The sequence below is a fragment of the Piliocolobus tephrosceles genome, chromosome 5 (assembly GCF_002776525.5).
Source record: "Piliocolobus tephrosceles isolate RC106 chromosome 5, ASM277652v3, whole genome shotgun sequence".
Taxonomy (NCBI): Eukaryota; Metazoa; Chordata; class Mammalia; order Primates; family Cercopithecidae; genus Piliocolobus; species Piliocolobus tephrosceles.
Window position 1 is genome coordinate 22,332,338 of NC_045438.1, and position 27,013 is coordinate 22,359,350.

General features: G+C 33.4%; 1 protein-coding gene across 1 annotated transcript in view; it reads right to left on the reverse strand.

Annotated features, from left to right (window-relative positions):
* Positions 1-27,013, reverse strand: part of TRDN (triadin) — a 410,542-nt gene that overhangs the window by 256,755 nt on the left and 126,774 nt on the right. The window contains exons 8-9 of the mRNA XM_026455003.2: positions 26,536-26,718; positions 19,285-19,344 (exon numbers count right to left, since the gene is read on the reverse strand). Coding sequence (XP_026310788.1) covers positions 19,285-19,344; positions 26,536-26,718 — 243 coding nt within the window. The remainder of the gene's footprint in view (positions 1-19,284; positions 19,345-26,535; positions 26,719-27,013) is intronic.

Here is a 27,013-nt window from a genome sequence, read left to right on the forward strand (position 1 = left end):
AATCATAGAGTTTAAGAATGTAAAAGTCATTTGAAATCAACCATTCCAGCACTCTAATTTTTAAGATAGATAAAAAATGGTCTCTGGAAGGATAAATAGACTAACAAAGGTCATGCACTGAGGACAAACCTAATATAAGATTAAAATTTTTAACTCCATTTTATTTTCCTATTTAATCAACTATTTGGACAGTCAAGATAAATGCCAGTCATTTTACCTATTACCATAAATGACTCATAACCATTGACAAATCTATAGGTATTCGCTTCCTAAGACTTAAAAAAAAAAAATCATACTTTTTTACATGGTCATTTTCTGCTTAACCTTAGTTAGACATTGAATGGACTTGATATATCCCATAGAAGAGGTCCAATACTTTAAGATCAATCTCCACATTAGCTGACCAATTTCTGCAGTTCTAGATAGACTGTCAACTAGGATATTTTTAAAACTTTCAGAATTACCAAATCTTTATTTTTTAAAAATAATTTCTTCTAGCTATCTGAACAATATCTCTTTCAACTCCACAGAAAATCATATATGCATATAGGTAAGGGAAAGGGGAGATGGTGAAGACAGAAGATATAGGTAAATAGGTAAATATGAATTGTGTTTTTATTTTAGTTCAAAGACCAAAGCTGATAGGGAAAGAGATTAATGAAGCCAAGTGGATGGATTGGAGTCTCAATTAAAAATAATAAATCTGTTTAATACACCCAGCATGCAATGTCCTAACTTGCCATGGAATCATCCAATGAAATGTTCAATACATGGGATTTCAAATTTTCAGTGATAAACTGCCTAGAACTTGGCTAATTTCAGTCAATCCTCAAAGCTTAGCTCTTTTAACTCTTCTTGGACTCCCCTCTACCCATTCTCCTGAAAACACTTTATGCTCTCAGAGGACCCAATGTATGCGTTACGCTCTGCTTCTGTGGTTTTCAATACATTTGTTTATTTACAAGTTTTTTTTTCTTAATCCTCAGCAGACAGTAAACAACTTGAAGCCAAAATATGGACCATATTAGGCAATACATATTTAGTAAAGGAAAGAGCATTATTAAAAGTGAAAATTATTGCTTAAATGAGTGAGTAAACAAATGAATATTGCTAAATGAGACTCTGTTTTACTGCTTCTGGAGTGTTTTAATGTAAACAGACTGAATTACAGTATTTTTAGAGCTCTTGGTAAAATATGAAATAATACCAAAGATATACAATGAAACTTTAACTTACATATTTATGGGTTTTTTCCCCAATTATTTATAGTTCTACACCAAAGTATTTATTTTCTTTCTGGGGGAAGTTTACTAATTTATGAGTAGAACACTAATCTTTCAAAGAAAGTTATACATTTTTCCATGATTAGTGGGAAAAAGTGAACTAAAGCTTCAAGATGAAGAAAGATAGCTTCATTATTTAAACAGCTCTACTAACATATAGCACTTTTAATGTATTCTGAATATCTATAACTCCCCGTAAATGGAAAGACTACGTCAATTATCTATTGTGGTATCTTTCAGCCTAATGAATTTCGCACTCACATATGAAACTTGAAGAGTGTTTTAGTGCCAGAAGATGCCTTAGAGTTCACTGAGAACATTGAAACCCAAACAAAATGGATGATTTGCCAAATTCATCCAACTGACTTACAAGCAGGACCCAAGTATGCAGAGTCCCAGTGCAATGCTCTTATACAACAGTATCCTGTCTTTAAGCTTGCATTTGCAGGTATTTTCAAAAGAGCATAGGGGACAGGGAATGAACAAAACATAAGATAAAATTTTAGAAAGGTACAAAACAATTTCAGTTAACCACAGACAAATATTATACTGCCATATTATGCTTTAGAATTCTAGTTTATATAATTTTAGAACAATAAAGAAAACAGGATTAAAATGTAATATTCCATATTACAGTAGGAAGATATTATTGATGGGCATTTTAACACTTTTTTTATTTGAGGATACCTTAAAATACAAAGAACACATGTTTTCAACCATCAGTTATGATAAGACAAAATTCAGAGTTATAATGAATTCAAGTTTCTGGATATCTTTTTCAATCTCAAAAATATTTAACATTTTTTTATCAAAATAGTGATACCTATTCTCCGAGGTGTTGAATGGTAGGAGAGGCTGTAGAACACATATCATTCATTTCATTAGAAATCCATTTTTCTTCATGGCAAATATTTAAAATATTAGATTTATGTATAAATTGTTTAGGTCCATATTTAAATATAATTAAAAATGAATGACTTTCACAAGAGAGTGAGATTCCCTTTCGAAAAAAAAAAAAAAAAATGAATGACTTTCCAGAAAAAACACAAAACTTTAAGTAAACTTCAAGCTACAATCCTAGGCTTCATTTATATCACTCGGCATGCCCTTCCCTCACATGTTAACATACTGGTTCACTAATAATAAATAATAACTTTATTCATTTAATTTAATTGATCCCTGCTGTGAATACAGAAGAGCTATCAGTTCTCATAAGGCTGTTGTTTACAAACCGAGTATTCACAATGCATATTCCTGAATATGGGTATATGGCTATGTCATAGCCTCTCATGATGAAATGTAATAGTTTAGGTTTTATATTCAGTATTATTTTTCAGAGATCCAACATGTATTAGTGACTCCCTAAAAGACTGAAAATTGAGTCACATCTAATTTTTCATTTTTGGTAATGTGAATGGCAACCAGCAAGGTGAAGAAATAAGAGGAAAAATGGTTCCCAGAGGTAAAACCATTACATTTACAAAATGTATTAAAATAATTTATAAACAGAGTAATAAATTTGCTCTTAAGAGATAGGAGGCTTGACATTTTTGTAAACTACCTAAACATAGAAAATAAATAATGCCTCCTGTCTCCTATCTTTTCTGGTTGTTTGACTTTAGGATTCCACTAAAAAGGTTATTGACAGAGAGCAGCTGGCATAGTTGATTGCTAAATCAATTCCCAGACTCCTAGAATCTGTTGTTTTCATTCTAAACAACCTTAAGACCCACCAACAACTCCAGAGATAAATTTACTCTGTGTTCTCTTTCATCTCAATTTGCTGTCACTCTAACCATTAAGAATACAATTTACACTTAAAAATCTAATCATGGAATTGGATGATATTTTATCAGGCCTTACAGTCAGCTTAGTGGATACTCACGAAATTTAAAAGTAAACCATATCCAAGACTCAACAATTTTGGTGATAAACCATTTGTGCTGTCAACTATAAGATCACAGACAACTCTGTTTGTGGTTTCTATGCCAGATTCCTTTCACTCACCAACCAACAAAGGCAGCTAAAAGTTATTAGCCAATTATCTGCTTTATTTGGCAATTATATTGGCAAGGTTTAGGTGTATATGTCATATTTAAATTATAAGGGAAATAGCAATTATACATTTGTCTTAAATTATAGCAATTAGGAAACAGAGTGAAGAAAAAGGAAAAAAAAAAAAAAAAAAAAAAAAGACCTATGTGGCAGGCACCCACCGTTTTTGAAAACATATTTGTAATTCTCCCTAAGTCCTGGAGACAATATATAGCCATTTGAGAAAATTCTATAATTTCCCATGGTTCAATTTCCTAATTTCTGAGTTGAAGAGGTTATAACCCACCTCACAGGGCTTTGTGAGAAATACATAAGATGATCCATACCTAGAACTTAGCACAGTACCTGGCATACCATTAGCACTCAGTACCACACATGTTACATCTACTTTTACTGTCCTCATGTTGCCATCATGATCATCTCTAACAAACAATCTCCAAAACTTCAAAAATCCTTAAAGAGTAGATGTAGAATAATATCTTGAGAACTACCTGAGTTTTCCTCCAATTCCACGTAGCATGCTAAGCCAGGCTCTTTGTAAATTTCCCTTCTCATTATCCTTAAATGCAAGGGAATGATTTTTAAAGCTATTATATGGCACATGAAAAACTGTTGCTTCTCTGTTATACAGAGATCTAATTCCTATAAAATAAAATCAATTTGGCACTTTAATCACCCAGTTAAACTATTTCCATCCTACTTGATATTTGGCAAAAGTAAGGAATGTTGCAACTGTAATACCTCCTTTCCCCTTTGTTTCCACGTGTGGGAAAATGTCTTTTTTTTTCTCTCTATTTTTTGGCTCCTACACATGCAAATATTCTATGTTCAAAAGAAATTCAAAGAGACATGAAAAGTGTAAAACCATATAGCCAATTAAAAAGAAATCTGGTTTTGGAGTTTACCTCAGAAGGAGAAAAAAGAACTTGAGGTTTTACTTCAGCAGAAAATTTTCTACAGGGTGCTTTAATAAAGATAATAAAACTTCACACATTTTCAACTACAGGCATACAACATAAACTGAAATATTTTATAGATAGAGGATAAAATGGAAGCATGTTAATAATTGTTATTTCATAGGCTTAACATGACAATTAAATTCACAAATATATTCTCACTAGAATGACACATTTGGAAGTCATCCAATCTCTCTTCCTGCTTTGTATTGTGTATAATTGATACTATGTTGTCATTTAAAACAGCACACAGTGCTTATCCAGTGTCTGCCAAGAGGCTATTTATAATCACATAAAAAAAATTCCTCTGGGAGAAAATCATTATTAATGTAAACATTGTCATGAATTATAGAAAATGGAAAATGTTTACATCTTAATGCAACCAATATATAAGAGAATGTTAAATCATCAATTTGTTTCTAACAAGGAGTTTCAATGACAATATTGGTACTTTGTTCATATCTATTTTCACTCAATTCCTATAAGAAATTGGAATTGGAATTGTTGCAAACGAGTCTTATTTACTAAAGAAGGGTTCATTCCCCAAACACTGTGGATGGTTACAATAGAAAGTGGTTTACAGGTGACACTTTTCCCTCAGGAAAGCAGCATATTAATCACAAAGCAGAAATATGGAATCAAATAGGGCAGTAGGCATTTGTAAGACAGAATATCAATAATTAAGTGTGAATAACTAAGGACAGTCACAAGTATGAATGGTCTAATTTGGAAGAGAACACAATGGAATAGATCACATCTATATGGTGGAATGTTTTATTCAGTTTTTACCCTGGATTGATTTTTCACTTAGTATTATTAATTTTGTTTTTTATTTGTTTGTTTGTTTTTGAGATGGAGTCTCGCCTTGTCACCCAGGTTTGAGTGTAGTGGTGTGATCTTGGCAGACTACAAGCTCCACCTCCCAGGTTCACGCCATTCTCCTGCCTCAGTCTCCCGAGTAGCTGGGACTACAGGCACCTGCCACCAGGCCCGGCTAATTTTTTTGTATTTTCAGTAGAGACGGGGTTTCACCGTGTTAGCCAGGATGGTCTCGATCTCCTGACCTCGTGATCCACCGCCTTGGCCTCCCAAAGTGCTGGGATTACAGGCATGAGCCACCACGCCCGGCCAGTATTATTAAGTTTTAAAAAACACATCTAATTTTATTACCACTTCTTCCCCTATTTGGGATGAAAAAAATGGACAAATAAATAGGAAACAATACTAAACTCATTGCAAGCAATTAATAATAACAACCACAATAAAGCTGAAGATAAGCATTGATAAAACACGCCTTGATAAAGCCTGTTCTAACCACTGTGGCCCTCTCTCTGGAATTTTATAGAGTATAATCTGCATCATATGATTTAGTGCTTAATTAGCACCTTCTTCTCTTTTTCTCCCACAGCTGCTTTATATTATTCATTGTTTTATTCATAATATCTGACTGGATTGTTATCTCCTTCTGGTTTGAAACTTTTGTTATGACTGCTAGTATTAAGTATATACTAGAGATTCAATAACTGCTGAGAGATTGATTAATAGAACAACTTTGAGCATAGCAACTCAGATGCTGATGAGGATGTAAATAGGAAAATACACTGTCTTTTGAATGTGGAACAATTATTAGTGCTATGTAAGAGTAACAGTATTATTATGTCTTAATGTATGATACTTTAGAAACCAAAATATGAAATATACTGAACTAGAATAAAAGTCATAGAATTGACTAAAAACTATTAAGCAACTGGTTGAATAGTCTATAATCAGTACAATCAGTATAATCATTAATGCTACAATCAGTAATGTTAATGTTAATATTGCAAAATTCATTTTTGTCTTCATCTTTTGCAAACACAAAAGCATCCTCTACAGAGAAGAAAAAAAAAAAAAAAACTACAGAAAAGAGATACTTGTTTATCAAATAGCTCTCTCTGAAAATAGCCAATTATTTATATCAAAATTGGAATGGGCATATTTATTATTTCCATATTTAAAAATAAGTCTTGCTTAAGAAAAGGGATAAGAACTATGCATTTATAGAAATGGTTAGAAAGAGCCCTATTCTCTATTTTTTATCCACTAGGCCACACAAATGAACCTTAGAACAGCACTGGAAGAATATATTCATGTAATTTTCTAGAGTTCTTTTTCAATCTTCACTTGTGCATATAAACTAACAGATATGATTATTAAAATACATGGTGCATTAATAAATAACACATAATTATTTCAATAATTCTTTGATTAAATCTTAATTTTCCTTGTTTCTCATGCAGCAATTCAAATTACTCTGTATTATTTCTTCCTTTTCAGACTATTTTAGAACATGCTTTTAATAGTCTAGTGGGTTACCTGAGAAGGACTTTATTCTTGTCTGACAGCAGGCCCATGCCATTAACAGTGACAAGGCTAGACCAAAAAAGCCACTTTAAGGAAAGTTCTCTCAAAGTAAAGAAATACCTATAGAACTTGCCTCCTCTTTCAAACGACTAGGAGACAAAATTTTAAAATTGCAAGAAAAATGAAAGCGTAAGCCTTCATTTTGTTTCCTTTTCTGGACACAGAGGATGTAAATTAATATGAACACTGTATTAAGGGCAAAGTAGTCACTAGCCTTCTCCAAAAAAAAACTGAAGCGTTTTATCACAATGAAACTGACAGAGAGAGTGGTAATGGCTTCAGAGGAAACCTCCACTCAGAAGTACATGGATGTATATCTGTGCGTATTCCAGTTACTTATAGTGACTAGAATGTTTAATGGATTGATTTAGACAAATATGACAATCTGATACATTTATCTTGAATAGCTGAATAGCTTCCATAGACTTCATATAATCAGAAAGCAACTCTCATGAGGGTATGTAGCAAGTCCAGGAACTGTGTGCTTCCATAATTAAGCCTGGGCTTGCTCTCATTTTTTATCTCATTGTAGCCTAATTCTGTATGCTGCCTGTAGTTTACTCACGCATGCTGCCTGTAGTTTACTCACGCATGCAGCAAACCAGTCTTTGTTAATTCTGAGTTTCTGTCTCTAGAGATAAAACCAATAACTCCTTTAAGAAATCTTTACACAGGTCTATTTGCAATGCTTACAAACCTGTCATCTTTTAAAATAACAAGATTATTTCTACAAATGAATAAAAAGGGCTGCTCTGGGATGATCATCAATTTTTTTCATTGAAATAAATATTCTACACCCTGAATTTAATTCAACAAACATATCAGGTTTCTGGCAAGGTATGACGCAGTGGAGATTTAAAGATAAATATTTATTGAAGGTATATATAAGCAGCCAAAAAAGACGTTCTAGGGAGAGAATAATAATGCTACATGAAAATTAAATCAGAAAGCTATAAGAAATGAGTAAAAAAAAATCACAATTCTGCTATATATGGGAACACCATCCCCACCAAACACTTAAATAATGCTTATTATGGTTATTATAGTCAAGAGTGTTTTATGTGTATGTATATGCTTGTTGTTTAAAAGGTACATTAACCCTATAAACTTATCTCATTTTATAGATGAGGAAAGGTGCTCCGAAAGTTGAGTAACTTGCCCATGTTCACTTGAATTTTTTCTTCTATAATTAATTCATTTTATGACACTAGTTACTCTATTTAATTCTTTTCTCTCCTACTTATTCCACGGCTTCGACCATTTTCTCCTTTATTTGCTCCTGAAATCTTTGTGTAGTTCATTCTGTGAATGTTGTATCACCAGTGGTTTTGTAATCAGGTAACTGAGGAATACAAGGACCTGGGCTTTCATTCACAGTAAATTGAGAAGAAGCTCCATTTTCCAGACTGTAGTGAGTCTGGTAAATAGTCAAACTCTTCCATTATTAAATTTAAAGGGCATGCAAGTGGAGTTCCAACAGAGGCATAAGATGACTTCAATTACAATAAACGAAATGGACCCAAATACATTTTCTGAAAGATTTTACTCTTAGAAAAATGTTGTATGTCTAAACGTCTTATAACATCTTGGGTTCTCTTGATGTAACTTCTTTTTTTATTAACCTCTGTTGAATAGTAAGATTTATGATGGGCTTATTGGATATTTTCTCTCAATTTGGAGATCTAGAATATTTCCTCTGCATAAATATGCCAATCTATTTTTGCAGTCTTATTCAATAAATTCATTCTACTATAGAAGTTGCCTTTTAGCTGATAATTTTAATTCAATTATAATAAGACACTTTTATGGTATTCCCCTTGATCCTTCAACTAAGAGTTAATTTTGTAAACATTACCTGAGGCTCTTCGAATAATGTTCTGTCTCACAGAATCACGTTTCAAGTTTGTATAAACCAAATAGAGCAATTTATTTTTATCATATTTAATAGGGCCAACTATATAACCTTATCAAAAATATAAGCAGATCTACAACTACAGGCATTAATCATTTAAATCATTCTTCTACTTTAATAATAATAACAATTTTTTCTGGATGTGCATGTATGCTTGATGGCCAGCAATAAGTTCTACATAAATTCTACCTGGGCTTCATGAGGGCAGGTACCATACATATTTTGTTTACTGCTGTATCTACAGAATCTAGTACAGTTCCTAGAATTCAGAAGACAAACTACATTTGTCTAAATTCTACTGGGGCTTCAGAATTTGTCCATATGGTCCTCGTAACACTCCAAATTATGTAATATTATTGCTCATGTTATACAGTAGATAGTAGAACAAAGGTTAGGAGACATCAGAGGGCTACTATGGGCAAAATGAGTCTGGTATGTTATTTGTTGATGTGTTTCTGAAAAAATATTTTTCTCTCATTATCAAAATTCTACATGTAATAGTCATTATATATGTGCTCAATTAGTAAAGAAGAGCCAACACTCAGAGAGCCATGTGCTGTAAATGCACTTTGACTAGAAATACAAAATAACAAGACTCAGCCAAAGGAGGGAAGGAAGATATATTGCTCCATTTCAGGTTATAAACAGGTCAAGTTCTAGCAGCTTCCTTACTGCATCATATTTTTAGTGGATAGTCATGCACATGTCACTGTTGGTCCTCCTTTAAGTCTAGATCTCATTTAAGTATCCACCACATACGTGAATTTAAATTGTCAAGATACTTTGTAGAATTTTGAGTTGCAACATTAATTTCTAAAGTCACACATAGTGCTCATTGCCACCCATGAATAATGACTTCCTAAAAGTTACCCTTCCTTCCTTCAAACCTATGCTTTAGACACACCAGTTTTGGCCATATTCTACAGATTTTTTTCTCATTTCCTATCCCATAAACAGACTGCTACCCATCATGCTTCATGAAATGCTGCTTTCCTTCACTGTTCTGCGTAAAAATCCTTCAAAGACTTCCCTTTATGCCAAATATCACCTCTTTCTGATTAACCAAGTGTTCTATAATGTCATCAAAACATATACCGCTTATTATTGTCTGATGTTTGCCAAATGTAGTTTATCCTCTTTCAATCTGATATACTCATTGTCTTATAAACACATCTACTTCACATGCACTGTAATGTTAGCATTCATTTTCTCTTTCATTCACATACAAACAAAGCAATACCAATGTATTCCTCAGCACTTAGTCAAATATTATCCATCTTTCAAGTCCTAGATCCACTCCAACTTTTTTTGACAGCAGGAATCACAGATGTTTCTCCTCTGAAACTTAAAACATTTGGAGTTTGTATTATACAATCTAATGCCTAAGTCTAAACTTATTCTATTTTGTCTTTTAAATAGTTACTCATTTCACTTGCTCCAATCAGTGATCATCTTTTAGTATTCTTATATCCTCTACTACGCTGAGCCTAGGACTGCTGAGCATGCAGAAGATATTTAATATTTGTACTCTGACTTATTTTACTCTCTCTCCTAATGACTCCTTCTCCACCTCTGACCTTTCTCCAAAATTCCACACCTGATTATCTAGCTGCTTACTTCACTTAGAAGTGCTGTGAATTATCATTGCACTATATAGATGTCACAGTTTGCTGTGAGAATTAATGAGATAAGTATGCAAAAAAATGGTAACGACCCTTGGTATTTGCCAGATGCTAAACAAATGATATTTGGATTGGAATCTTCACATACTTTCCTTTTGCAACTAGATAGCATTTGTGGCTTCAAGAATATGTGGTGAGTTCAAAGTCTCCCACTTCTCCTAGCCTTGTCCAGTCCAGTGAGACTGACCCCACTCTCTTCCTATACTCCCTACTTAAGGTATCTTTTTATTTTTTACAGACCACCGGCTTCTAAATTATCTTTTACTTTTCTATATTTTGATTTCTATAAATTCCATGACTCTACCTCTATGATAGCTCTAAAATTATCGTAATTTTCTCCATCCCATATTCTAGGATCAGGCTTTATTTCCTCTCCTTGGACTTTCCCTGATTGATATTTTTAATTTCATTCTCTCCAAACTATCCTGTGTAACATTTCCAATCCTGTTATTATTTTTTTTTTTCTGGATTTCCTGAATACTAACCAAAGTGACCTCGTTTGCAATTCCCTGTCTATGTCTGGGATAAAGATAGATTTGGTGTAAAGATAATACTGAGGATTGTGGAATTCGGCAGTCTTGGATTTCAATCTCCTGTCTGCGACTGTGTGCCACCTGGACAAACCACTTAAGCTCTTTGTGTCTCAATTCTTTCATCTATAAAACATGGATGATGATACACTCTTCTGAAGGTTTTATTAGGATTATATAAGATTTCAAGAGTCTAGTGGAGAGTAAATATTTAGCAACTGGTATTCACAGAAAGCACTTAACATTTTGTGATTCTGTGCTTTGATATTATCACCTTAGTCTTGTATATTTTTATTCCCAATTTCACATAGACATATCCTACCAATATCTCAAGTTCTATTTCAATTTTTATGTCTTCCATACCATCTTCTTTGGTCTTTCACACTATGAGTACTATTTTATTTTTTGCAATAAATATTCATAATAAAAGAGAAAGCAAAAAAGGGATTTGGGAGAACATGTACATATATGTCATTTAATCATCTAAACAACCTTAAGTAATAAATCTTATAAATAAACTGAGATTCAAAAAGCCAAAAAAACACAACTGAAGGACTTAAATCTTGGCTTGTGTGACCACCGAGTTTATACTTTTCCCATTGGTTCTCATTACACTATCAGGGTCTACTGGAGCCAATCATAGTTTTTTTAGTTTCTTTTGTTAAGCAGTTCTAACTGTTTATAAAAATTAATATTTCTTGACTTTTTTGCTTTCTTATAGGTCTTCCAAGGAACAAAAGGAAATTTACTTATTTATTAAACAGAATAAAACCCATTGTATCTTGTAATTACCATGTGGCAGCATTGGATAATTTTAAACATTTAAGGCACTTTATGGAAACTTCATGATCTTTTTTTTCTTATATTGAGCATTTTCTATTTCATCAGCATAGGAACTGTTTCATCATTACTCATCAATTGTTCCTCACAATGCTTAAAACTAAAACAATAAGGAAACCGAATAAAATGAAATTGCCTAGAAAGATGATGCAACTGTAAAATATATCATTATTACCCCATCATCACTATGATTGTTTATAGTGTTGACTGAAGTATCACATCATCATTCAAGAAGATATAAAAGAAGCCTGGAGACAACTTTTTTTTTTTTTTTTGAGACACCATTTTTACAGTCTACTTTGTTTCACTGAATGCAGTTTATAATTCAGAATTATTTTTTCCATCCATAACTGCAAATAGAAAAGTGACAGAGGAAGATATTTCTAAATTATTAGATGAATCAGAAGATGAATGCAAAAAGACAGACAGCAGTAAGCTAGACTCTAATGATTAGGGTAAAATTGAAATTGATTATACAAGTGAAATCTCAGACTATGAATCTTCATAAGACAATGAATTTTCTTACACTATAGAATCAATGAGTGCACAATACATTTCAAAGAGAAAAAAAGGAAACATATTATAGTAGTTCCCTCTTATCCATAAAAAATGTATTCCAAGATATCCAGTAGATATCTGAAACAATGAATAATGCTGAATTATATGTATACTGTGTTTTCTTGATCTGACATCTGAGATAGCTAATAAGTGTCTTACAGGGAGGTAACTTAGACAGCGTGGATACACAGGACAAAGGGATGATTCACATACTTGCTGGAATAGAGCATGATAACATAATATGCTACTCAGAGTGGTGTCCAATTTAAAACTTGTGAGTTGTTTATTTCAGGAATTTTCCATTTGATATTTTCAGACTGTGCTTGACTGTGGGTTACTGAAACTGCAATAAATCATGGATAAGAAGACACTACTGTATTCTCATCTAGTTAGCTCTTTAACAGGAAGGACTTTATCATGGTATATTTTGTGACAAGAACCTGAGCCATTTCATTTTGCTAAAAGAGCATGTCACGGTACTCTTTCTTTATAAAATTCATGTGCCAAAATCTGTAGTTTCTAAGTGCACAAATGCTAAAGAGAAAGGCAGGCATCCAAAAGAAATGGACAATGTGAATTTAAAAATAATTGAAAGTTTCATTGTAATCCATGTTTGTAAATATAAAAATGAAAACTTGGCCGGGCACAGTGGCTCACGTCTATAATCCCAGCACTTTGAGAGGCCAAGGCGGGAGGATCACGTGGTCAAGAGATCAAGGCCATCCTGGCCAACATGGTGAAATCCTGTCTCTACTAAAAACAAACAAACAAAAAAATTAGCTGGGCATGGTGGCGCACACCTGTAGTCCCAGCTACTCGCAAGGCTGAGGCAGGAGAATCGCTTGAGCTAGGGAGGGGGAGGTCGCAGTGAGCTTAGATGGTGCCACTGCACTCCAGCCTGGAGACAGAGTGAGACCACGTCAAAAAAAAAAAAAAAGAAAAGAAAAAAAAAAAAAGGAAGGAAGGAAGGAAGGAAGGAAGGAAGGAAGGAAGGAAGGAAGGAAGGAAGGAAGGAAAGAAGGAAGGAAGGAAGGAAAGAAGGAAGGGAGGGAGGGAGGGAGGGAGGGAGGGAGGGAAGGAAATGTTTTATTATGAAATGAAGATGACATTTTCTTTTCAACAAAATTATGGACCATCAAAGATTATAAAAATTAAAGTACTGCATTTTGACGATGCACGTTCTAGAAAAACCAGAAGTAATAATATACAATAGAATCTATTAAAGATGTATTCAAAATTTGAAATTGGTATCTGCAAGATGAATACAATGAAGGCTCAGAGATGATAGCTGATGAGCAGTTAGTTTCTTTCTGAAGATATTTCCCATTTGAAGTATATATAGCTTTGAAAACAGGGAATATAAGATAGAAACATTTTGCTTTACTATATTTAAATTCTTATCAAAAGTTTCACTCTCCTGTTATTGCTACTCCTGTAAACTATTAGAAAAAATAAATAATTTTTTTAAATAATTAAAACTCCAAGTGGATGATAAATAGAGAAAACTATTCATTCCTGGTATACTGAGATTAAAATGTATATTTTCTATGTCTTCATTGTATACTTATCAAGTTATCCTTTACCATACAATTATTTATGTCTTAGCTTACCTCTTTTCTGGACTACCAGCTTGCTGAGAGGATTCAACAACTACTTACTGAGTAAACATTAAAATTCCTGAAACTTTTGTTGTGTGAAAATAATTAAATGATTGGAATTAGAGTGCATATGTTTTAATGGAACTATGCCTACCTCGGAGCAGGAATTTTTTTAGAAGTCTAAAGCAAAGCTAAATTATACCTAGTCTTGTCTAATACAACCAGTGAGCTCTGAAATACATTAGATTAAACCATTAAATAACAGTGACTATAATGCAATTACATTTGACCTCTTCTCAGCGGGATTTAACCAAAAATATACTTAAGCACCACTAAAGTTCAAGGAAAGGATCTTAATAAAATGAGAGTACTAATTTCCTTGAGGCTCTTTCTAGCTACGGACTTAAAACCCATTGAATTGGAATACAGGCTGCCAAAGAATGCCTTATTACAATCAGAGAAGATTTTGATAGGTGAGTACACTCAATTTAAAGAAAATAAATGACACAAAAAGCAGAATAAATTACCTTGACATAATTCTTGGCTCAAGTAAAAGTCAGACAGTAGCTGAAATTTTAATAGTGGAATAACTTCTAAGGGATAAACTTTAACTTATATTAAACTTTAATCATAATAGCTACAGAGATGAAAACTAAAAAAATTATTAAAATTACTAAGCAAAAGCACAATAGCCCTGGTCCTTGTACTGGACGTTAAATTGGTTTCTTTATCTATAGAGAATATAAAGAGTTCTGTGAACCATGTGATTTCCTCCTTACAGAAATTTGTCTCTTTAACTTGGGTGACTCTGCCCAGAAACCCATGCAATTTATTAAGCCCAGATAGAAGTTGGTGAAGAAGGAATATGAAAATGCCAAGCAAGATCCTGATGTGTTTTCTTAAAAATAGCCTACCTAAATGAATAAAATTATCAGTATAGCTGTCACTTAAGAAAAATGTGGTAAGCCACACAAAATTGAAAAGGAAATTGGAATTACTGGAAGGTTGATAAAGATAAATAAATCTGGAGGAATATACCTTGACCATCTGTAGTATCAATTTCCAAAAAAGAAAAAAAAAAACCCATAAATTGTGTTTCGATGTTGCAAATAATGTCTATCTTGACCAGTTTTAATAGTTCTCTTATGAGTAAGTGACAAGTAGACTACTGTAAACTCTAGGAAAAAAAGTGGAGGTTACTCAGTTTCAAGACAGCTACCATAAGACAGAATCAATCTTTTCCTTTCTCTCTCAATCTCTCCCCAGCCCTCCTCTCTCTGTCTTCCCTAAGGTGGGTTATGAGTTACTAAAACACATCATATGTAATGCTGACCATCCGCACAACCAAAAAGTCTCAATATGAAGATGTTAGGTCATTAAAAGGAGAAAGTATTTCTGGAGAGGGGAGATCTTCGGTGTTCATAATATACCTAAAATTACGAAACGTAGATACAGGTCTATGCCAGTTGCCCATAGGACCAGTGTTGATAGCATGCATTCACTGAAGAAAATATAATTTATAATTTTCTTCATGTTTCAACTTAATATAGAGTGAGTCAGTACAAGAGAATTTTGATTCAATACAACCAAATGAGCAGATCTTTATAATTTATACTGGTTTATTAAGATGGTCCCTATAATTGAATTGAGGATTATCACTGATAGTGCATATTCACTATTCACAACAGAAAATCAGAAAGAGCAATTCAATTAATTTTCAGGTTATAGACAAAATCTTAGCTAAAAATTTTAAGGATATCTTAGAAGCATTTTATTCGACGGGACAAAAGGCAAAACTTGTGACTTATGTCATCGTGTCAGCACATTTCATCAGCAAGGGTTTTCAAATTAGAACTGCAATTTGGGCTACTTTTGAGGGTGTGACAGTATTCTACAAAGGAAAAACTGAATCCCAGAAGGAAAATCAAATTATAGTTTTAAAAACTCATTACCAATAATTAATAATGAACTCTAGCTAAACAATAACAGGTGTTCCACTAATCCCAAACAGAAACAGATGGAAGCACAAATGTTTTATAAATAGTGGATACATGCAGAGCAATAAACTTGGCAAGAATTGTCTTATTCTTTAATTGTCAGTCAGAGTCAATGTCTCATCACTTACATTTTCTCTAAATTAATATGCCCAGATTAAATCTGTGTTTCTCATTCCTTATTTTTGAAAACGCAAGTCATATTTAGGGCTTTTTCACTCCATGTTTTGTATTGCCACACTGACAAAAAATATTCCTGAACTTTGTTTAGGTACATTTACATAACATCATATCATTTATTAAATGAAACAACAGGCATACTACAAAGGCTTCCCTTCTCTCCCTTCTTCCTTTCCAACTCCTGGACAAGAAATACTCGCTTTTCAAGTATTTCTTTCATTTCTTAAACCTTCAAAATAATGAATGTAGGTAGATTAAATAAATTAAGAAGTCAATTAGTAAGTCAATTAACGGTACAAAGAAATCTAATCCTATAGAATTGGGAATTATTTTTAGGGGTTGGAATACTCTATAGTGTGTAGATCTGAACTTAGGACTTTTTAAGAGTATGTTTGCATATGCCTTTAGAAGGGTTCTCTCTGAGTAGTCATTAAAAAAATCATCTTTGCTTCATGCATAGATGATTTTATTATTTCTTCTGACCTTACTCTGTTAGATTTTCAGAAAGAAATGATTGGTAATGTGACTGTTAAACTACTAGCATCCCTCACTGAATTTCTTAGTGCATGGTTCTCTGTGTCCTGAGACTTTCTTAGGAATTATATTTTATGATCAATAAATAACTACTATGAATTATTTCAGTGGGACAGAAAATACATTATTTTCTTCAGGTGATGAAATTTTAAAACTAATGGAATATGAAGAAAATAATACATATTAGTCATTTATTAATTCATGCTCATCAGCAACATAGATTCATCTCATCTCATATGTAAGTAAACACCTAGTTGACTTTATAAAAATTATGTGTAGAGTATGACTTTCTTGAACCAACACAGGTGAACAAAATGGTCAGTACACCTCTGACCTAAAATTGAACTTTTGATCTTTTGAGATGGAGTCTTGCTCTGTCACCCAGGCTGGAATACTGGGGCAAGATCTCGACTCACTGCAACTTCTGCCTCTCAGGTTCAAGCAATTCTCCTACCTCAGCCTCCCAAGTGGCTGGGATTACAGGGACCCACCACCACACCTGGCTAATTTTTGTATTTTTAGTAGAGACAGGGTTTCACCATGTTGGCCAGGCTGGTCTCAAACTCCTGACCTCAGGTGATCCACCCGCCTCAGTCTCCCAAAGTGCTTGCATTATAGGTATGAGCCATCGAGCCCGACTAAATTGAACTTTTAAATTATTTATTTATTTTGAGATAGGGTCTCACCCTGTAGCCCAGAATGGAATGTGATGGTGCCATCATAGCTCATATACCCCTGCAGTCCCAACCTCCTGGGCTCAAGGAATCCTCTCACCTCACCGTACGAAGTAGCTGGGACAATGGGTACGTACCACCATGCCCAGATAATTTTTATTACTTTTTTGGCCAGTCGCAGTGGCTCACGCCTGTAATCCCAGCACTTTGGGAGGCCGAGTCGTGCAGATAACCTGAGGTCAGGAGTTCGAGACCAGCCTGGCTAACATGGTGAAACCCCGTCTCTACTAAAAATACAAAACTTAGCCGAGTATGGTGGCATCCCATACTCAGGTATCCCTGCTACCTAGTAGCATCCCAATCCCAGCTACTCAGGAGGCTGAAGTGGGAGAATCACTTGAACCCAGGAGGCAGAGGTTGCAGTGAGCCAAGATCACACCGTTGCACTCCAGCCTGAGTGACGAGAGTGAGTCTCCGTCTCAAAAAAAAAAAAAAAAAAAAAAAAAAAAAAAAAAAAAAAATTGTAGGGATGTGGTCTCTCTACGTTGTCCAGGCTAGTCTCAAACTCTTGAGCCGAAGTGATCCTCCTGCCTCAGCTTCCTAAAGTGCTGGGATGACAGGTATAAGCCACCACACCCAGCCCTAACATTGAATTTTTTATATATACAGACTGAAACTTGTAAGTATTGAGAGGTTCTCTTCATGTAGGGAACTCACCAGGCAGGCAGTGATGAAATGAATGAATTAAAGTTGTAACATTTGTTTATAGTCACTAGATGGTTTGTCAACAATGCAAGGTTGTGACTGTGGTCTTCATTTTAAATGTAAGAACACTAAAGATGAGGTGGAGTTCAATTATTTGCTCAAGAACTAATACTAGAAAAGGATGGAGTCAAGAATTATCACTGTATTTCTATCCAAAGCCTTGTCTTTCCACCATATCACACTACCTTCCTGAAGGTTTATTTCCAATTATGCTATGTTACTATACACAAACATCGATAGTAATTAGTTTCACCTATTAAGTTAGAATATTTCACGATTTTCCTCCTCATTTAAATTTCTTACTGAAAATGCAGAAGAAGGAAAAGAGGAGGAGGAGGAGGAAATTATTTAATTAGAATAAATTACTGGGATCAACAACATTTTCTGGAGTCAAAGATTCTCATTGTCTAGTTTTCTAGAGCCTAGATGTGTTACCTATTTGTTTTAGAAATGAAATGCCTCTTTGACAACATATGCATAAATTATAATTATATATTTTAGAAAGGCTTTCACAAAAACAGTTAAGAAAATAAAAATATAGCTGGATTTAAGCAATTGGCTTCATTTATTCTCTTATAAATGAGCTCCTTTCTTAACAATACTGTCTTCTTGGAAACATTTTCCCAAACATGAACATAGTTCTGTCCTTTTATAAATCTGCAAAAGGCATAGTACAAGCAATCAAGTTATTCATACTTAGTTCAGATGTTAGTAAAAAATACCTTTTTATACTCTGGACAACAATTAAAGATATAAGACAAGGTAGATATATTCCTTTAACTCAATATCCTTCCCCATTGTTTTGAATATTAATTCCAAGTTTATCTATCTCCATCAATAGTTCTTTGGAGTGGCTAAACCAAGTTCATGTATAAGGGAGAACATTTTAAAGTTTTGGAAAACAAAGCATAAATATTTGCAATGTGATGATTTTAATGTGAATTGTATTCACTACTAAGAAAAGAAAGATATTTTCATTGTCATCGGTCTTTTCTTCTAAGTTTACAAGAATAAAATAAGATGATTCACTGCTTCACTTCAAGACATTATTAAAGATTTTAGCATTCTTTATATAGAGAGATATTAGCACATATTTTAAATTTCAGCTGACTTCATTTGCAATAGGCCATGCAGTGACTGAAAGTAAAATTAAGACCTTAATGCAAGTTATTACCGCTGCTTTTTATTGGTTTTATTCTAGATCTACACATGCATTATGCAATTCTTAAAAAATGAAAATACAGTTAGGTACATAAAAAGCCAACAATCTTAGAAACAAAGACTATTAAAACAGACAAGTACAAGAACCGCTTGGAATACCTGGTTTTAAATCCCCATGGACAAACATGTCAATCATATATCGACAGAATGCATACTGATCTGATAGAGTAGAAAGAAAAAAAGCAATGAAAAAATGTCATCAACACTTCATTTTTCTACAGAGAAATGATTTAACAAAACAGACAAAATAGCACAATTCTATTTTGGTTACTACAATATTTTGTGTAAAAAAAAAAATAATTTGCACTTATAGGAAAATACAGAAGGAAAGAAAGACAACAAATGTAATGCTTCATTTCTTCCATACAAAAATAACCTTAAAAACTGAAAAGGACTAGTTCAGTGTAATCTTATAGTGGTTGTTTTCAAAATAAAAATCTATTTTATCAAATAATTGATTACAAAAGTCATCATATTAAAGCAATTTTTTCCCATTTGTCTTTTTATAAACTTTCAATAAAGAAACAGAAGTTTTACAAGAGGAAATTGTTTCCAACTTGGAGTGTTTTATCAAATACTCGGTCCCAACACTTCTGCTAATTGTCTCTATGGAGCTGCAGAATGTCTTTTCCAAAAGACCATCAGGAGAACTAACCTCTTTGCCACCTATTAGGTGGCCTCTGATAAATATGTGTCCACACAAAAGCTTACACACAAATGTTCTTGGTAGGATTATTCATGATATCCCAAATTAGGGACAAGCCAAATATCCACCAACTGATGAATGGATACATAATGTATAATATATTCTTACAATGGAATACTATTAAGCTTTTAAAAGGAATGAGGTACAAATACATATAACAACACAGGTGAATCTTGAAAACATTACCCTAAGTGAAAGAAGCCAGTCACAAAAGGCTCCATATTGCATGATGCCATTTATACGAAACTTCCAGAATGAACAAGTATACAAAATTGATTTTGACTGCATAGAGCTGGTGTGGGAGGGAGAATGGAGAGTGACTGCTAATGGGGACAGTTCTGGGGGGAAATGATAAGAATGTTCTAAAATTGGACCATGGTGTTGGTTGCACGACTCTGAGCTACAATAAAAACCATTGACTTGTAAACTTTAAAAAAAAAAAAAAAAAATGCTGTTTAATTGGGAGAGTAAATCAAGAACAGAGTAACAGAACCAAATGATATTGTTGTTAAACTAATCAAATGAGTAATCTTCTTAAGATCATCTTATGATCTTGACTGGTTTATGGCCTATGGTAAAAGTAAACAAACAAAAAGGAACATGGTATGTAAACATCTTTTTGGTCAGACTTCGTCTTCAGGAGTTGAGTTTTTTCTATTGCCTCTAGATTAAAGACATTGCACTTAACTTTAAATCCTCACAGAACTTTAGATTCTCCATGGGTCAATCCAACTCAATCAATGAATCTTTACTGTATCTTCTTTAAAGCATACATATTATGAAATAATTTACATTTCAATATTCCTGAAATATGCATTTTATTAATCCACCAAATCCAAAGGTAGCTTCAGGACCAAGAGAGTTTATTGAATTTAAGCAACATGTTTCAATCTTAATTGCTACAAATTATGCATGTCAAACATATGAAATAACAAAGCTTGTTACTAAACAGATACACCTCTAAGGATTTCTGTAAATCTCATTCTTTTGGAGTAGTGACAGCATTTTTAGAGGAATCCATTTTATTATGAAATTCTGTTAGGTATTTCAAAAAGTTATTGAAGAAGATATAAAAATACAATCTTTTTCATTAATATCTAAATATGGGCAGGCCAAAACTCATAAAGTTCCAAAAATTTAGATGTCTTTTAGTTGTTGAAACTGTAGCATATTTTCCCACAGGAAAGGTAGGAAAAGGGAAGGAGGCTAGTCCGCAGGTCAGTCCATGCATTGATTTGCCCTTTGATGTACTGGCAGTAATAGCTGGAGTTTCTAATCCCAGGACCTGGGACCCCTATGACTGGGAAAGACATAAGGCTAAAGTGGAGGGTATTTTCTCTTTCCTAGACACAAGACTGTTTTCCTGGGCAAAACTGGAGGCCGAGACGGGCGGATCACGAGGTCAGGAGATCGAGACCATCCTGGCTAACACGGTGAAACCCCGTCTCTACTAAAAATACAAAAACTAGCCGAGCGAGGTGGTGGGCGCCTGTAGTCCCAGCTACTCCGGAGGCTGAGGCAGGAGAATGGCGTGAACCCGGGAGGCGGAGCTTGCAGTGAGCTGAGATCTGGCCACTGCACTCCGGTCCTGGCGACAGAGCGAGACTCCGCCTCAAAAAAAAAAAAAAAAAAAAAAAGAAAAGAAAAGAAAGAAATGGCAATTTGACTCTAAGACAAAGCAAGATGAAAAAGTACATTTCGCTTAAATGAAAAGTTTGAAGTTAGACCAGTATGAACTTTTTGAAATTGGCAGTATGTTCCCTTTATTTCAGTACCTTAAGTGACTATACTCTTTTTAGATTTGTTCTCCCTATACTCTAGGAGTAGTACTCAAAGGGCAATTTAAACATGAGAAAGAGAGGGGAGTTGTCAAAATACAGATTTTTGGGCTCCATCATCCACAAAATTTAAATGCAATGGATCTGGACCCTAGGAATATGCATTTTATAAAAACTCCTTAGATGAATCTAAATAGACTGCATTTACAGAATCACTGATCTAAAATCTTTCATTCATTTTTCCCAAAATAATTACTCTTAAAGGCACTATAGACTCCCATGACAGCAAATAAGAGTGTTTGTTTTCATGTACGTTGGAAGTTTAGAATTCAGGGACCATTTGTAGTATAACATCCCCTCCAAATGAAGTATTATCTGCCCCAAGTTGTGATGGGATAGTTATATACATAACATGTTGAACAGTGTACTGAATTAATTAAAATCTTCACACTTCAGAGATTCTTCTTTAGCTGAATGCTGACAATGTAATGAAACTTTTCAGCTTGTATGCTGAAATATTATCAAAGTACAGTCAGCCCTCCATTTCCCTGGGTTCCACATTTGAGCGTTCAACAAACCACATGCCTGTAATACCAGCACTTTGGGAGGCCAAGGCAGGAGGATCACTGTAGGTCAGGAGTTCAAGGCCAGCCTAGCCAACATAGTGAAGCCCCGTCTCTACTAAAAATACAAAAACCATCTGGGCATGGTGGCGGGCACCTGTAATCCCAGCTACTCGGGAGGCTGAGACAGGAGAACCACTTGAACCCAGGAGGCAGAGGTGGCAGTGAGCCGAGATTGTGCCACTACACTCCAGCCTAGGTGCCATAGTAAGACTCCGTCTCAAAACAAACAAACAAACAAATATATATATATATATATATATGTATATATATATATATATATATAGTTATGGCTATCATGTTGCATCTGTACTGAACATATACAGATATTTTTCTTATTATTTACTAAACAATACAGTATAAATATTTACAAAGCATTTATTAAATATATTAGGTAGTATAACTAATCTAGAGATGATTTAGTGTATACAAGAGGATGTGCATAGATTATATGCAAATATTATTCCATTTTATATGAAAGACTCTGAACATCTGTGGATTTTGGTATCTGCAGGGAATCCTGAAACCTATCCCCCACAGATACTGTGGGACAACTGTACCTTACTTATATTTCTTATATTTCCTAGATCCAAAAATCATTCATGTAATTAATACACCAACAGCCCAATGAACTTCTAATTATAAAAATGAAATTTCTTATGAATTCACAGGATTTTTTTAACCTAGAAAATTATTTGTTACAACACTTAGAAGGTTTTGTTATATGTAAATAGTGCTCCGATCTTGTATTCTAATGGCACCAATATATCAATAGGAATATGAGAAAGATGTTTTTATTCCTATCAAAGCTGATAGGAATTTTCAACTATTTTAAGTTAGGATGCACATTTTCACCTGTCCTTGGCAATGACCTTAACAATGTATAAGAATTCTAGGTAGGTATGGGTTGGGAAGTCTCCAGTTTATTTGCTTAACCTATCTAAGAATACAGAAAAACCAAGCCTTCCTGATTTTGAAAGATCTGTTTTCTAAAAGTATTTCTTTAAACCCAACTTAAATGTCATAGCAGAAAACTTTTCATAAAGAAAATATAAATTGTCCTGCCATTCTAACTTTCATAGTTCTGAGATAATAATTTATATAATGTTAAATTTGCTCATCACTGTAAGCACTTTTTTCCCAAATAAACATCCTTCTTGGAATAACACATGCTGTCCTCCATTTCTCTCCTTGATCCTCAGGAAGCAGTGATACATGTCATTCAAAGGATACTTAGTTGGCGTTCCCTATGGAGTGGTAACCAAGGGAACATACATTCTGGGTGCAGAGTGTCAACAAAAACAAATAAAAAAAAATTATGAAACCTCTAATGAGGATGGGGCACATGTGGTCCAGTGCTCTATAACAGATTCACTTTAGCTATACTTTCTCTGCCTGCCACAAGTATTTAAATAGTTGTTTAAAAAGAAGGAAAGATTGAATGAATGAGCAAAGTGTGTGGCAGCTGGAAAAATTGTTCTTCCTTCCCCACGGACCTCCCAGAGGTCATCAGAAAACTAGGGAGCAATGTCTGATTATGCCAACTCTTCCTACTCTATATAAACAGATTTAGATGGGTTCATAAAAACTAGGTTATTTGATTTGTGTTTGTGTGTGTGTGTATGTGTGTGTGTGTGTTTATGGTAGGTGTGTATATACATATGCATCTTATCCCTAATGCTTCAAGCAGAAAAAGAGATGTATTATTTCCATATACAATATTGAGAGTAACTACATTGAATATATTCACATGTATACTATGTAATTCAATAATTACTAATAAACATGTGCCCATGTAAAAAATCTGTTTCCAAGTGAGTGAAGGACCTATGAGCCTTGTTTCTTTAAAAAGAAGTATTTACAAATCTATGTGAAAAGAATACCTCAAACATATTAGGTCTAATTTAACTATGTGAATGAGTATTCTCTTGCCCAAAAAGCTAACTCAACAGTTACACTGAGTCATCATATAAAATTTTCAAAACCAAAGCCTCAGAAATTTTAAAAAAAACTATATCTTTGTTTATCTTGCTTAGTTAAAATCATAATGTAATTAGTTTTCTTTAATTTAAAAATGTTCTTAATTAAATCTTTACTTAGTAAAAAATAAATGAAAAGTAAAATGACATATTTATATGTCTGATCTGCCATTAGAGGTTAAGTTTTGATTACTTACCTAATGACACATTTATATAATTGATGGCAACTGTTCTCAATACTGAGACTTGCTGTAGCAATTGCAATTGTTTAGCCAATAAAATCACATTTGTGCTTTTGTTTTTAACTCTAAATGATATTTGAATGTCTTTTTAATAGATAAATAGCTCTTTGTGTAGAAATAAAAATAGTAGACTGAAAATGGATATGGTAATATAATGCTGTCTTTAATAAATCTGATTACTGATAGAAATGAAATACAATATTTGTGGCCTGGAAAATAAATATTATTTTAAAGTGTTCTGGTGATGAGTTTTTATCAATAAAATATGGCTCCCAAATCCCCAAAGATATGAAAAATTAACATCAAAAAATACATTCACATTCCTAGTTGCTAGATAAGTATTTTGATATTTCCAAATATAACTGGCATCAATTTTTACATTATGTATTTATGGTTAAAAATTAGAATGTACTTTGTAGGTTTTTACTGATTTCATGTGATTATTTTTCTTTTCGAACAACCATCTAAAGTGTAAAGGATTTTAGAATCTAAGTAATCATATCAGTGAATCCAAAGATTATTTCGGCTGTTTTTTTTTTTTTTTAACCACAGTAAAATATTGTATTCAATGTATTTTCTCTTTATTTTTTCCTACCAAAATATTTCATTAATGACATAATTTTGATAGAATAATTACCTTTTAAATTTTTTTCATGGTGACACAATCACCTTGAAAATTGGAAAAAGTTTTAGAGTTCCTAAATTTTAATATGACTTATAACTTAAAATATTAAATAAATTAAAATTATCTGAATTAAAAAGTCTGTAGATCACTAAAAAAAGAAAAACTCTTTCCTTTTTAAAATATGTATCTTTTGTCGTATAAATCAGAGTTGACAAATACTACATGTGAATCAAAGTTTACAAATGCAAATTCAAGAGAAAAAAGATGAAAATACAGTATGAGCAGATTGTAAATTTCATTTCTTGTCCCTTATAATGAGGAAAAATTAATTGCAGTTTCATCCTCTAAATAGCTTGCTCTGTAACAAAATTGTAAGATGCCTTAAACTAAAATCTAATAGAAACCAATTCTTTTGACACAGTCCTTAGATAACATTAATCAAAAGTTCTACAAAGTAAAGAAAAATTTGGTTTTGCAATGCCTCTAAGAAACATCAGTTATAGGAATAGTCCCTACATATTAGATCCCCGTATTCTGTAAAGGAGTCTCAGGATTATATAGCAACCTGGAGTCAGGAATGGACTTAGGAAAAGAAAGAGTCAACGAGTGCCAGAGATGTGGTACAATAAGACCCTTAGTTGCCCTCCTAACCCTTCAGCTCTGTATATTCACATAGCAACCTTCCATAAAAAAAAATTCAGGTTTATATTCCACCTCCATTTAAGTGCTATATTTTTGCAAAGTGGGGATGTAAGTTTGACATCACTCTTGCTGAAGAGTGGCACAATATGTCACATTCAGAGCTTTCTAAAGTTAGAAATTTAGTCAATGGAAACTGAAAAAGAATCTTAAGAGCTGTCTTCTCTATAACATCTTGCCTATTAAATAAATTTAAAAATTTGATGTATATTCTAAATGATGTGCTCTTGCCAATGCAACAGTAATGTATGGATAGTTTTTACGATATTTACTCTATATGATGCCAATATGTGCCCCTTAACAAACTCCTTAGGAATTGCTGTCATTTTGGGGGACCACTTTCCTCCAAAGAGTATGACACATACAATCTTTATTCCACCTCTTAATAGACATTCCATATCTCAAAAATTCAACATTTATCCCCAATCTTTATATGATTTTGGATGCTAGGTACCTCCAAACCCCTTTTAAAAATATTTCAAAATGCCCCTTTAGATATGTGAACACATTTTAGTATTTTTATAAATAAATATTAATTTCCAATGTACTGTATTTCCTTTCTGATATATTTACTTTAATGTCTTTTACCCCTGTTTGAAATCTGATTTTGGTCTTTCTCAGCTTTAAATTTCACTGCATGTGCTTCTTGCCTAATATTCTCTTAGAACCTCCGGCAGCTTCCTGCTCTGAATGTTTACCTTTCTGTTCATGCTTTGACACAGCCGTTTTCTCTTTGTCCTCCTTTTCTTTGGGTTTTGATGGTGTTTTTTGTACTTCTTTTACTTTTGCAGCTGTTTGCTTCACTTTCTCCTGTTTTCCACCTTTCACTTCCTTTTTAGTCTTTTCTTCACTCTTTTCTGCAGTCTTAGCTTTCTTTTGTTCTGTATAAAGTTAAGAGATGTTGAAATATTTTTGTTTATTTACAAATATAATGTTTCATCTGTACTATGTCATTAAGGAAAATTGGAAAAGAAAGAGGGAAGAACGGAAAACAATGAAAAATACTGTTCTTAACATAAACACTTGTGACTTACCAGAGTTTTATAGTTTATAAAGTGCTATATTAGATAGACTACTAAAAGTGTTATGGCTCTTAATTTGTACATGACAATTTTTTAAGGCAATAGTAACTTAGCATGTCAACAAGGAGGCATTTGTAGTATGCAGTGGATGGAT